General features: G+C 32.1%; 1 protein-coding gene across 2 annotated transcripts; it reads right to left on the bottom strand.

Annotated features, from left to right (window-relative positions):
• Positions 1–143: 143 nt before the first annotated feature.
• On the bottom strand, positions 144–14,225 carry LOC135134685 (KH domain-containing, RNA-binding, signal transduction-associated protein 2-like). Of its 2 annotated transcripts, none has more exons than XM_064063451.1 (5): positions 13,939–14,225; positions 3,327–3,451; positions 2,894–3,272; positions 1,697–1,972; positions 144–243 (listed from the first exon to the last, which is right to left on the bottom strand). In XM_064063451.1, exons 1-5 carry the CDS (start codon positions 14,156–14,158, stop codon positions 236–238), a joined length of 1,008 nt encoding a protein of 335 aa, XP_063919521.1. In that variant the 5' UTR covers positions 14,159–14,225; the 3' UTR covers positions 144–235. The 2 variants fall into 2 exon arrangements, with proteins under 2 accessions (XP_063919521.1, XP_063919520.1); XM_064063450.1 differs by lacking the exon at positions 144–243 and adding an exon at positions 490–1,455.
• Between the last annotated feature and the right edge of the window lie 936 nt (positions 14,226–15,161).

Here is a 15,161-nt window from a genome sequence, read left to right as displayed (position 1 = left end):
TTTTTTACTTTGTTGAGAAATAAAAAAATAACAAAGAAGGTGCGAAGTTTTGCTCATCTTAAAACTTTTGCAGTGTCATTCGTTCTGGGCAAAGTTCACAAAAATGCAATAAAAATTTGGTGGAAAACACGGAATGAAAATACTTTTACGACTTATACAAATACTTTATTATATCACAGACACTTAATCACACTTTAATATTCACATATTGTTTTTTTTTCCTGGGGGCCGAAGGTCACAAACCTGCAACAGCAATAAACATTGTATTAGAATTATATTAAAAAATTAAATAAATAAATAAATAACAATATTAAAAGAAAACTACTATTCCAGGGTGATTGGATCTTGCAGTATTTATGCCATAATGAATCAGCTGTATTACACAAATAAACATAAATATTACATGATACCATGAAACATGATAAAATAATAATATTTGTACGAAAATAAAATAATTCGTTTAAATGAAAATAACATGCAGAGTGGTTTATAATTAAAATAAATTATAAATATATTTAACGATTAAATTAGCGCAGTTTAATTGATATTTAATATGTTAAGATTAATACTTTACCTGAGATAATAAGACGTATGTGCACTAGAAATTTAAAATAATAGATATTAATAAGGGAATTAACGAGAAATGTTTTGTCCTATTCGATTTTTATTGAAGACACGATACAATTTAATTCAATCTAATTGATATAATCTAAACATCTACATTAGCTTTTAGCGAGCTATTCTGTAAGCCTGAACTACATTGTCTCGTACATCCGATTTCTTAAAGAATAGCTCATTTTACATCTTGAAAATTACATTAACTTGATTTACGTTCCATATAAATGTTTAAGCTTATATTATCTGAGTTAAATTGCTTTTTAAGTTGTCGCTATTAAATACAAGTTTAATACGGTTATTTTTGATAAAAATAAACGATTTGATACTATTTAATATAAATAAATAAATCAGTCATTCTATATGAATAAATTTTTTTTCTCGAGGAAGCTAAATAAATAATAATATTAGAGCGCTGAACATAAAGATCTGCATGGTCCGTGAACGCAGGGCTTGCTAATGCGATTTGTACCTACCATGGTTCAGCCATTTGCGAGTATTGACACAAATACATATTACGTATTATGTTTGTACTCTCGTTGTTGATGAAAGGCGTATTATTAGCACATGCCCGAACATTAGCAACCATTCAGATCCCAGTAACGCGCTTCGTTAAATAATCAGATCTTTTATTTTTTGACAAGAAATATGACACCAGTGATGTTAACGTTGAATAAATTACAGTTATTAGTATTAAACAGTGAAAATTGTTGAAATGAACTCAACGCTAAACTTATTTATTTGGGCGAGTGTAGGGGGAAGTGCGATAACGAGTAGTGTCACTGTGACGAGAAGTTGATGAGCTTGCAGTTTTATAAGACTTCCACCGCTGCGATGGTTCTGTACACAATCGTTTAAAAACATATTAGAGGCACAATAAATTAAATTAGAGTAGTTAAAGAGTCGATCTTTCATTTTATATCCCGATATTATTTTAAACGAGTTTTGTTTAAAAAGAGGACTCTTTAAATGGTGGCGCTTTGTTTTAAGTTTTAGGTTTATTTAAGGGTTTAATTTTAGTTTCATATTTATTTTTAAAATGCGGATATAACCATCGAGAGAAAATTGAAAATGAACTTACCATATGAACTAGAACTTTCACGGTAGTACTCGGGTTCGTAATCTGGTTCATAGTGGTGGCTTGAATAGGACCTTGAATGGGACACTGAACTGGAATATGGCTCGTAAACGTCAGTGGGTTCGTATGAATCCTCAAAACCGTAACTTTCTTCCATTGCTATGCGAGCACGATCCAAAATTGACATTATTTTTGTCTTTGCTGGCATCACCCTGGGAGTCACAACCGGCGTTCTGGTTGCGGTTCTCATGGGAACTGGTGGCCGAGGTATTGTTGCTGCTACAGGAAAATTACGCCATTCACAAATACTCCTACCCCTGTTCGATTTTTATAAATTATTTTATGGTCAAGTATAGTGAACCAAGAGTTATAAGGTTATATGGCCATCATAAAATCATCCCATTGTGTCGAAGTTAAGTTGTTTACAATAGAAAAGATTTTAGGGTCGTAAATAACGTGTCCACTGCAGCTCGACCGGCTCTGGTGGGTTCGTTCAGGGGCGGCTTTCACTAAATATGAAAATCCACCACTCCACTATTTCTTTACTACTTGCAGCCGCTGAGGGTTCCGAAATAATCACTCGCTTTGAAAGCCGGCCCTGTTAAATAGGAGCAAGAAATGTTTCGAAGATGATTTATTGCCAACCGGTAAGCTTAGTGCGAACCACACAAAGGGGGTATTTATTTGCGGTCAACTACTTTTATGATGGCCATATAACCTTATAGGTCTTGGTTCACTATATATTTATAAGACTTCAGTTTAAATTGCGAGTGCTCTCGTTTATTTAATCGTTTTAGAGAAATAGAAGTAATACAAATTATAATCACTCCTTTATTCTACTAAATCTTACGATAAATCATACACAAATAAAGTATACAGTAGACCCCACCAAACTGTGACGGTTTAATTCTTCAAACGAAGATACTTCAAGTTAATTAGTCATTAAAAATGTTAAAATTAAAGAAAACAAAACTTCAACAATCTTCAAACTATACTTAAAAAACATGTTACTTGATGTGACCCAAAATTTGTGGAGTCGTTTAAATAAAATCTGGATCTCGTCCCATGTTTATTTCGGTTTACCCAAGCATATCTGTTAATTTTAATTCAAATTAGAATCCTTCGTGTGAATAAATTAACAGCAGCGACTTTGTTACTTCTAATTAAAAAGTAAAAAAACTTGTTAAAGTAATTAATTACCTCGAAGAATTCCTGGAGCGCGCCTTGAGCTTCTCGGTTCCTCGATCGGTATGTCTGAAGATGTCATAATTTCCATTTCCCTCATTTGTTCCTGTCTGATGTTATCGTTATTATCGGGAATCAAATATTTTCGAACTTCAGCTAGAGCGAATGCAATGCGAGCGTGAGCTTCTGCCGGCGGTCCCAAAGCCGATATTTCAACGTGGAGATCGTCCATCAAGTGAGCGTACTTTGGATCAAGAGAATTGCGAAGCTCTTCTTCTTTCTGACGATCTTTCATTGACCCTTTACCGAGAACAGCCATCTTGCACATGGTTTCCTCCTGTAGACGCTTCATTGAGTTTCCTTTAGGTCCAAGGAGTTTTCCGACAAAGTTAAACTATAAGAGAGACAATGGAATTTCAAGTTGTCTAATTTGATTTTGCTATTTTACCTTTGGATGTTCTCTTACTGGAACTAAAACTTTTACTGTTACTTTGATAGGCTTTTCCCTATAAATGTCGACGTATTTTACGTCTTTTTGGGGAATTTTTCCCATTGCTTGTACCTTCGTGATTTCTGAAAACAAAATCACGCACTTACTGAAGTTTTTTATAGCAGGATGTTATAACTCAGGTAAATAACTTTATAAGAAATAAATTAAGTAGCAACAACGTTTGAGAAAACATTTTCCAAAATTAGAAATATTTCTTTGAATGAGTGAAGATTGTTCGCTTCTAGCGTGAAAAATCTGCATTAAGTCACAGTTGAATACTGAGTTTACAACCGAATCAACACGTTCCTCATATGCTTGGATACTCCTGATATAGCTATAATATAAATATCGATTTGGTGTAATTTTGGATGTCGATCACGACCTTGCGGATCGCTTGGAATTTCTAATAACTAGCCCAACATTTTTATGTCCACATGCTCCTCGAAATTCGACACACCTTTATATCATGACGTGTCTGCACCATAACTTAGTAATGGACGATAAAATTATGGTTAACGAATCTCTAATCAGTAAACTTTGTAAAACGTTAATAAATCAACAGAGGAAACTTTTCCATAAAAATAACGTCACCTGAAATATTAGCACATAAATGTACAATTATAAGTTTATATATCTGTAATGTATTAGTCCATCCCCATTTATGGCTTTATATGGATTCAATTTTTAAAAAAGAACTCAAAACTGTACAATCGAATTTTACAATTTAACTCAGAAAGTACAAGACGGATTGCTTTGAAATTTTGTAAAAGCGTTAAGACTATCTTGATGTCGCCTCAGAATTTTCTTAAAAATTCAATCTCGTTTAATTTTTTTGTGTACATGCTCTTTTTTATGGTTTAATGGCTAAATTACAAATGAAACATATTGGGGATATCACAAAAAAAGCAAAATATACAGTTTCCCCTAGAATCTACGAAATGACTTTTTTTTAAATTTGGTAACCAAAACGGAATTTTAATTTATTTATACTCTTTACAAAGTTAATATCATCGAAAAGTTTTTGAAAATAACATTAAAATTAAAAGGTAAATTGTACCTATCCATCTTCAACGAAAAATTGATGACGTTACCTCAAAATTTTGTAAATTTCAATTGAAATGAGTTAATAAATTAGTGTACACTTCAAAACTACTGTTTACCTTGAACGATTGATAGTAATCAAACTGGCTAAACTCCCTTTATTTCCTCTCGTAATTTTTTCAGTTGTACTTTTTTCGTTAATTGATTTTACGGATTCTGCATTTATTTAGCCAGTAAAAAAACACGTACCAAAATAAAATTTAATTAAACTAAAAATTGCGAACAAATCCGATAATGGTGGCCATGTAGGTCAACCATCCTGTTTTTATTCGCCAACCAAATAGATTCAATTTCAATCGAACTCGAAATCTATTTAGTTCTCTTGTAACAACACATTCATTCTTATTTCATGCATATTTACTCCGAGCGAAGTGAAATATAGGGCGACAGTGTACTTCAATTCAACCTGCCATTGTCGCCGCCACCGATGAACGGATTTATCATTCGTCACTCTGAGTGAAATCTTCTAACACTATCATCGCGGATTTCCGTAAGCCTCAATTGTTGGTTGAAGGGATCAAAACACTTCAAAATATAAAAGATACGAAAATCCTTATTGTAAGTTAAACAATACTTTCAGAGTTCTTATCAGAACATTCACACCTCTGAACATATCGATCTTAAGTCTGCTTTTAACCCTCAAATTTTAGTATTCCAAATCAGGTAATGATTATAATGCGAAGGCTTTCTACACGTAAAATCCAATTTCTCTGTTCTGAAACACCTCCAGCTTTTAACTTTTAAAACGAAATTTTTACGTTTATTCTCTCATTCTAGACTGATTTTGTAATTAAGGGGAGCTTGAAAACGGCGTCAAAACAATTAATTTCAAGGCTTAAATTGATGGTTAAATGTTGGCCCTGTTATTGTTAACTTTGTTTAGTCAAAAACGTGCCAGATTACTAATTGTTTTCGTGTTGAGATTTAATGATTTACCACGAACTTGTACACAGAAAAAGCTAAATGTATTAATACCGAACTTGCTTTGCTTCAACAGCGCAACCAATACTAGGTGCTATGCTATGGTGTAACTATTTTTTAACATACTTTTTTGCGGCGAGGGAAGTTCTTTTGTTTTGTGGCTAATTTACAACTTGAGGAACGCACAATTCACATTTCTCTTTTTGTGTTGTTTATTTAATATTTTCATTATTTAGCATACTGCTCATTGTACAATGCACACACATCTCTTTTACATTAACCGCATAAAACAAAGTTTCCATCCTTTAACAATAGGTAAAATAAACCCCAAATTAAATAGGCTCGAGTTATATTTACTTGTTTCATTATTATATTACCATAAACAAACTGTCAGATTTGCTGCGTAGTTTGTGAAGGTACGGCAGCCCTTCAAGCTATTTTCAGTTTTTGTTAATTCTGGACATTCTGAAAATTAAGCGCTTCAGCATTTCCCTTTATTTGATATGGGGAATTTATCAATGTCAAGAAGTGTAAATCTTTGGGACTTACATACATTTATTTAGTTACCTACTATCGATCTTTTTATTCGCTATCCATTATTAAAGTGCCTTATGGAGATACTACGAACTAGCAGTGACAAATGTTCAGGTTGCTAGTAGTAATACATCACCATCAACCGAACAGGAACGAGGCATTTCAGATTGTCTATTTCCGCTGTTTTTTGGTCAGCTTTCTTAATAAATCGCGGAGGATAAAATGATTTTCGTTCTCCTAAGTAACAATTATTCGCACTCTTACAAATTTCATTTAACTGTCGTCGATTGTGTAGCAGAGAGCTTAAGCTTGAAGTAATGGTCTCGTATCTTTCAAGACATGGATACATTTTATGTAATTGTTAAAAGCTATTATCGGAATACTTGGTCGTATTTTCCGTAAAGCGATTTGGTGCGAGGAAGGGTCTTTGGAGTACTGTCATAAAGCATGGAGGTCAAGGAGTTGCAATTGCCACTCCTTGAAAATTAATTGTTCGAAATTAATTTAAGGATATTTCTGTAATTGCTGTAGCTACAGAGATTCTCGAACTGAATTACAGTTTACGAGCATTATTACTCAAGAGCAATTGAAATCAAATCAGGAATAAGGGAATCAAGTTAGATTTTTTAAGAGAAAATCACTTTCGTGTTCCGAAAAGCCTACAGAGGATGTATTGATGTTTAACTACCACTGCAGATTTGAATACGGTGGCGTAAATTCTAATTGACTTGTACTGCTAATAACACGTTATTATCCTCATTAGTTTTGTGTCGCATATTTAATTTACTATTTGTATAACTACGATAAATAGTGGCTTAATGGATCTGCAACACCACTGTTTTATGCTGCTTAACACATTTTGGACCGGTTTTACATGTGAAATATTTGCTTGTGCAATTTACGTAAATTCATAAATGCAGAAGTTAATTAGCATTAGCTGCAAACAAGTTAATTCGGAACAGTTCTGTGAACTTCAGAGGAGTGTTTTGTTTTGATATGTGTTAAATGTTGTTACTACAAATTATACAAACTAAACACTCTGCACTGCAATGTCATTAACGTTATGGAATTAGAAGCCACTGAACTGAAATATGAAAATGAAGCATTTCGACATTTTCGTAAATGAAAGCAGACTATTTTTATACATATGGTATTTATCTTTAGTCTTAAACATGGGGTAATCACTAAAGATAAAAAACAGTTGTTCAGACTAAAAACTGAAACGATTCTCAATTGGCGTTCGACTCTTTTAAAGACCCCTTGAAAATATGTAGAGGGCCCTACACGATATTAAAGAGGGAACTTAACGGTATCTAAACGACAAGCTCACCTTGCTCGTACTACCATACACGTGCCCTGAAAGATATTTAAGTCCGTGCAATTAATGAGCAACTAGCCACAGCTGCATGTTCAATAGCAGTGTACACCACGATAGAAAAGAAACTTTGATCATTAGCTATCGTATACGTTTCCAATTATTTTTCCAATTACTGGGAGTTCAAATAGCGTATGTCACTCTAACGAAGACATTTTCGCGAACTCTGAGAATTCTTAAAATTGTATTTAACTATCCCTCTTTGTACATTTTTTCTTTACAAGGTCTTTTTGGTTCTACACGTTTATTATCAAGTTGACATTTAGTTAATAATGTATAAAGACGAAACTTAGAGCAGCGTCTTTTAGTATAGAATTATCGGCGGTGTTGCCAGTTCGTTCGAACCACTCCGAATTTCCAAAAGTAGATCCACAACTTCTTTACAATTTATCATAGAATGTTTGTCATCCTGGATTTATTGGTGTTAAATTTTGATTTTCAATTACTAAAATTTAGTCGTAAAACGAATCGTGATCAGTCATACTTTTAAAAGAATAATTCTGTAATATTTTACAATCTATAGGAATACTTTTAGTTTTCTTGATGGTCATATAACCACATAAATATTATTGATCCTAACTATGTACGTTTTAGTGCATTCGTTGCTTTAAATAAAAAAAAGTTACCAGTATTAATCATACTTGTAAATTTTCAGCATGAGTATTTTATTAGTGAGACTTTTCGAAGGATGTCAAAATTGTGAACTGAAATTTGAAATTATTGGTGATTAACTACAAGTGTAGGTGCATATTTTGCACTTTTAGATATAATTTATCTCGGAAAATTTTGCGATGGTACCACAAAGTTTTGGAGGAGATCAATGAATAAAATTTGAACAGCAATTTACCAGAGCAGACGGTTTTCTCCTTTGTATCTAAGACAAATTTATAATTTTTTTTTGTACAATTTTTCTTTTCTTTTTACAAATTTAAATGTCTAAAGAAAATAACAGATCAGAGGATTAACAAAGGACAAGCGTAGAAGCATAATATTTAAAAAATTGCTCTAATGTTATTTAGACAGAACATTCCTGGCCCCTTAAATACAATCAAACAAATCATATTTTTCAAAAAATTATAAAATTTGATTTTGCAAAATTTTTGTTCATTTCCTGATAAACCCTATAACTAAAAAATAATGTAATATAAGTCACTGAAAAAAAAAACACTATTGGGTGAGGATGGGATTCGAACCTCCAGGTCCAAGAGTCGATGGTCCATCCCACTCGATTACGAAGCGTTTGATGCAGAAGCGAGATATGGACTACATGAACCACGCGGAAAATATTACACAAAAACAATTTTTATAAAGTAATTGTGATAAAAATCAAGGCGGATTCATAAAGCACGAGTATAGGATATTATTTCATAAAATTTAGACAACATTAAGTTGAGGAGGAGACGTCATCAAATTGTTGATGGGGATGATTAGACAAATTTTGGTTAGCGTTTTACACACACATGTACAATTTGACAATAATTGATACGGGAATTTGGGAAAATATTCGTCTAATAAAAATCAACACAGACGAACTTTGGTTTTGCAATTCTTGATTTATTCAATAAAATAAATTCACTGATCTATTTTTTTTTTAAGTCACCCTGTATAAGCAAATTTAAAAAAATATTACTGCAATGATAAATTTGAAGTATCGACTGATCATATTTTGCACATTTTAGATAGGATTTATTCGGCAAAATTTTGAAATTACGCTATCAATTTTTTGGGGTTGATAAACAGATACATTTTGATTAAAAAGTTACCATGCTTACAATAACTTCAAAACGTCTGCAAGATTTCAAAGTATTCAGTTTTGCAATTCTTGATTTAAACAATAAAATTAACTGAGTCAGTCAATAATTTTTTTGAGACGCCCTGTATAAGCAAATCTATAAAATATTAATGCAGTGATAAATCACAAGTATAGACTCATCATACTTTGCACATTTAAGATAGGATTTGTTCAGGAAAATTTTGAAGTGACGTCATAAATTTTTTTGGGGGATGACATTTTGAAAATTTACCATGCGTATGATAACTTTAAAACATTGCAAGATTTCAAAGCATTCGGTTTTGTAGATTCAAAATTAAATTGCAAAATGTTGTGTTATAATTTTGATTTTTTTTCCAAAAATCTGGACGTTTCGGGTAAAAACTCAATACGGAGTCATCAACGACATGTGTACCACTATGTTATTTTATACAATACACACATCAAAGGCGTGAACTGAAATTTGAAATTATTGCTGATTTAACTACAAGTGTAGATGCATATTTTGCACATTTTAGATACAATTTATCTGGGAAAATTTTGCGATGATACCACAGTTTTGGAGGAGATAAATGCATGGATAAATTTTGAACAGCAATTTATCAGAGCAGACGGTTCTGTATTTTGTATCCAAGACAAATGTGTACAATTTTTATTTTCTTTTCATAAATCTAAATGTTTCTAAAAAGAATAAAAGCGAATAATAAACCATAAGTACATTTAAAAAATTGGCCCAAGGTTATTTCCACAGAACTTCTCCCGCCCGTCAATTAAAATAACACAAATCCCGCTTTTTCGAAATTTTATAAAATTTGGTTGTGTGAATTTTATTTTTCTTTAAGAGAACCCTTATTGGTGGTGGGGATGATAGGCCAAATTTTAAATTCCGGTAGTTTTGGATATTACGTGTCTAATAAAAATGGATACAGGCGATAGACGGAAACAGGAGACCACTTTTTTCGTATTCTAGAACTCATGAAACATCGTTGCAAGTCACCCGATGGACTCGATTCCTACACTTTCTTAGCTTACGCTCAGGAAGTAAAAATTGTTCTAATGTTATTTAAACAGAACATTCCTCGCCCCTTAAATACAATCGAACAGTTTTTCAAAAAATAAAAAAAAAAATATTTTGCAAGATTGATTTATTGTCTGATATAAGCAAAAATATAGTAATACAAGTCACTGAAAAAAAACACCATTCGGTGAGGATGGAATTCGAATCCACACTGGGTAAAACACGAGTCCAAGAATCATCATCGATCTCACTCGACTACGAAGCATGCAGAATATATCACAAAAACAATTTTTGTAAAGTAATTGTGATAAAAATCAAGGCGGATCCATAAACCACGAGTACAGGATATTATTTAATAAAATTTAGACAACATTAACTACCTAAAATGATGAGGAGACGTCATCAAATTGTTGGTGGGCATGATTAGACAAATTTTGGTTATTGTTTTACACATACATATGCAATTTGACAACAATTCCGGTAGTTTCGGAGATTATTCGTCCACTAGAAATCAACACAAACCTAGTTTTTCATGCTTTAGGAGTCAACAATACTTCCTTAGCTTACGATCGGGAAGTAAATATGTAAATATGATTTACCTAGCAAAATTTTGAAGTGACATCAAATATGGTGGCTATGGACAAATAAATTTTGGTTAACCGTCTACCCGATAGTCATTAGTAACAAAAAATTTCACAGCAATAGGTCTAGTAGACATCGTGCCAACTCCACCTTCAAAGTTAAGGGGTGGGCGCACCTTCAGAGGCGTCCGTCATCGTTTCTGTGTCATTGTGAACTTTTCTAGCGTAAGGGCACCTGTTTAGATTAGTGCTTAATAGATTCATTCGCATTCGTGCTAGCGTGTTGACCAGTTCACTTAAGTTTACGTTTCCCTGTGTTATTGTTTACGATTTAAAAGAATAATTTAAAAAAGCACCCTCTTCTGCAATGTACATGTTGCGCTACTGACTGACAGTTCGTTGTCAGATTCTGTTGACTCATCATGTTGAACTTAAAATGATCCATCTCTAATAATGTCGCATAAAATGCACCTACAAGTACAAATCACTAATATACAAGAAAGAAATTACATTTAAACGCTTTTATAATCCTTTTATTTTGTAATTATAATAAGTGAGCTGTATATATCGATTTATTTAAAAGGTTCAAATTAAAAAAAAAAGATAATTAAACAAGTAACAAGTAATTTAAGCGTTATAAAGATTTATGGCAGTAACTATTTCCCGAGCATAAGTTAAGAAATCATTGTAATAGGGTCCATTTAGCGAATGGCTACTTTCATGTTTCCTCGACGTTTCAGGACCCCTACAGTACGAACAAATTGGTCTCCAATTTTCATCTGTCTGGGTCGATTTGTATTGTACATATAAATTTCGACACTATCGGACCTATTATCAAATTGTATATGTATGTATGTTAGGAATATCGGGTAGATGGTAAAACGTTAACCAAAATTTGAAAGTATAAGAGCCGCGAAATAGCGATAGTCCGTACAGATGTAACGCGAAAAACGTCGAGGGCACTGGTTCGAATTCCTTATGAGCCAATTTTTTTCTTACACTGTGACTGCTATTATCGATAATTTTTAACTTATCGGAATCGTCATAAAATAAACAAAATTTTGCAAAATCAAATTTTGTCATTTTTAGAACAATCTGGATTTCTTGGACGTACTTCAAGGAGAGGGAAGTTCTATCTAAATAAACTTAGATCAAGTTTTGTTTAGTAGAAAGGCGTTCGAAAATACTATTTAAATATATTAAAAATTGATTTTTAAAATTAATCGATTATAGTTTCTAACACAAAAAAATATTATTTTGTTAGACGTTCATAAGCCTACGAAGTATTGTTACAAATTCACATTTCAGAACTCTAAAATAACAGACATTTTTGTTTACAATATTATTAAAGTTACGTAATAGTTATTTATGTATTAAGGGCAAAATTGGGGAGATTATGGCCGAGGGAACGTTTTATTCTATTTTAGTTTCTAAAATATTTTTAACGAAATATTGAGTGTTTCCGGCAAGATTGTGTGAATTGTGCCGATGCGAACTTTAATACATAGCTGGCTATTATTTTGATGTTGTTATGGATACCACGTTTTTTATTTATTAAATAATTTGATTTTTAAAATGCAAACTGAAGAAGCGGAAAACGTTTATTCAAAAAATTTTTTAGAAGAATTTGAAGTCGGCCAGGGAGTGATTTGATGAAATATTATTTTTCCAACATTAATAAAAATGTTGAATATCGAAGCTTGTTTGAATAACTAATTAATGTAAATAAATAATCAATCGTTGCCTAGCAATTTTTGACTGATTTATGACATAAAGGCCAATTTATGCCCGCATTTGGGTGCTTATAAACAAGATTATGATTCTAAAACAGAATAAAACATTTAAATGATGTTAACAAAGCCACACTCACTTGTGAATTGTATGTTTTGTTTAAAAATTAATGTTTATTGCGGAGGATGAAAAAAATTGTGTAGACAGAACTAAAACACCTCTTAATGTCAGATTTCACTAAGCTTTTAAACACAACATTAATGTTAAAGGGAAACAATTGACCCAACATAAATAAAGCAAATAAACTCGTACCAAGTTTAAATTATGCTGTGCAATCGGCCCTTTAAATCGCTTGAATTATAATTATTCGCCTCGGGCAATTAAAACCTCCATTAGTCCTTTAATACGTAACATTGTGTGTTTTACTGAATTTGTCGAAGAACAACATTGACGACTTTTGCCTCTTTTACTGTTTCAAGGAAAATTTCCTCATTTACTCAAAAAGGCGGCTTTTAGTAAAAACTTTTGTGTTTACACTTTCACTCGTGCATCTTATAAGAAGCTTAAAATACTAAATACAGTACAGTACAGATATTGACGCAACGCAGCACTAGTTTATATGATAATCGTAGTACTTTAATTTAAATTCTTTGCATGCCTTTTTACAATTTATTTCTCGAGTAATAATTAATGTAAATTTACTTGTTTTACTTCTTATGATGTAAATGCCAACAATGAAATTTCCCTATGGATGATTGTATGAAGTAACAACTGACAAGATACTGTGGATGCAGGTTGTTTCCGATATTAACAGGTAAGATCTTGCGCGTTAGTGGAGATAGTGTATGTGATAAAAGATGCGTTTGATGATACGTTGAATAAAACAGAAATAATCTTAAACTGTTCTAGCGCTAATCGTCTCCCTGTTGCTTCTTCAACTTTTTAATCTCGTATTGTGTCCACAAAAATACCAATTTTTCACAAATGTGTATTATCATAGCTTCCACAAAGTTAAAAACAAAATTGTATCTCACTTAATTTCATTTTTATGTAATGTATATGATAAATACAAGAGCAGTACAATAGAATTATATCTACTGCAAGAAACATAAAAAAAAATACTTTGTGTGTAGGTAATATATTATTATAGAACGTTTTCTCAGTAACAAAATAATCATTCCTTACTTCTATATCCAAACAAATAACAAGTCCTTTCGGTTTATCGAAAAAAAAAAACTGCAATTACGGGTACAAATTTAATTTTCTGTTGCATTGACACGGAAAACGATGTATACAAATTTTGACTTCTTTCACAGTTTCAACAAGTAGTTAAAACTAGTTTTTATTACCACCTGCATGTCCAATGACATGCGATACTCCTTGTTGAAAAACTGCGATTGGCATTTAAAAAAGTGTTTATATTTACACACTTATCCGGAAGTCTGACATTGAACACCATTTGACACCGCAAATTAGTCGATAAATTCGAATTTACAAAGTAACGTGAAAAACTATAAAAGGGCACGACTTGTCATTACCTTGGTCAATGAGTCTACATGCATTTGGTTGTTTATTTTGATCCATTGTTAGTTTTTCGGCTAATAACTCTCTGACATACTCCCCGGCTTTTTGTGTTGCCGGATTAGTTTCGTCATTTTCTCCTTCAGCTGCTTCATTTAACTTGTCTGCTATACTTTTACGCTTGAAATTATCAGCGTAAGTGCCGTAATCACCGTTTGAATCGTACTTATCTGCCATTTCTTTCTTTTTTCACACACAAATCTAGCAAACTGGGATAACAACAAAACACGATCAATAACTAAGATGGCTGCTTAAATTTATGAGGGTGTCGCTAGATGGCCGGCGTTTACAGAAATCTACTGAAGCGAGGTACTGTTGGTTGAATAGAAGTGGCGGCAACACATCAAACAAAACTTTTTTATTTTCTTTTGAAATTACGATAAATTTAACTGGGATACGTTTATTGTTGAAAATTCTACATGTTTGTATACATATATCAGCATGTTTATTTTTAATAATACAAGAAATAGAAAAAAACTCACAGAAACCACCTATTTTTGTAAAATCATACATAATTCACTGAGACATTTTGTTGATCGATTACATCACTGCCAAATTGTAAGTGGAGAACACTTTGAACATTTATTGTAGTCCCACTCATAGTTTATTATTTATTAGTATTTTCAAAAATGGCGTGATTTTACAATATTAATAAGTGTTTTTTTGGTGAATTTTTGTCTATTTTTTTGTCAGTAGAAATAAACATGTTGATAATTTCTGAAATCAGTTTTTTATTCTGTATTAGAAAATGTCAACAAAAATCAGGGTGTTTCATTAAAAAAAAGTAGGCGGCCTTGTGTGTAAAACCGGAAGCGATAAAAAAACAAAAAATATTGTAATCGCCATGTTTAACTACATATCCATACCAAAGTTCCAAAAAAAAGCTTTTCAAATAACAAAGTTATTCAATCGTTCCGAGACCCTGTATAGTATGAATTAGTACAAAATTAATTATAGTTAAGATCACTACCTATACTATTTTGGCAAAAATATTTTTTGTATATTTACGAATATAAGGAAATTATAATGCGAATATTTGTTTGCTCAATATTAATGTCTTAATTAATACGAGTTGACAGTATTATACAAGGTGAGAATAAAAGATCGTACATCAAGTTGGCTTCGAAATTTCGTGAATTTTGCCGCTTCATTCTGATAATTGATAACTACTCGTCGTCTG

Source organism: Zophobas morio, unplaced genomic scaffold (assembly GCF_036711695.1).
Source record: "Zophobas morio isolate AGI-343-1 ecotype UQ-CSIRO unplaced genomic scaffold, CSIRO_AGI_Zmor_V1 ptg000023l, whole genome shotgun sequence".
NCBI lineage: Eukaryota > Metazoa > Arthropoda > Insecta > Coleoptera > Tenebrionidae > Zophobas > Zophobas morio.
Note: the sequence above shows the minus strand (reverse complement) of the source record. Positions and strands in the feature narration are given on the sequence as shown.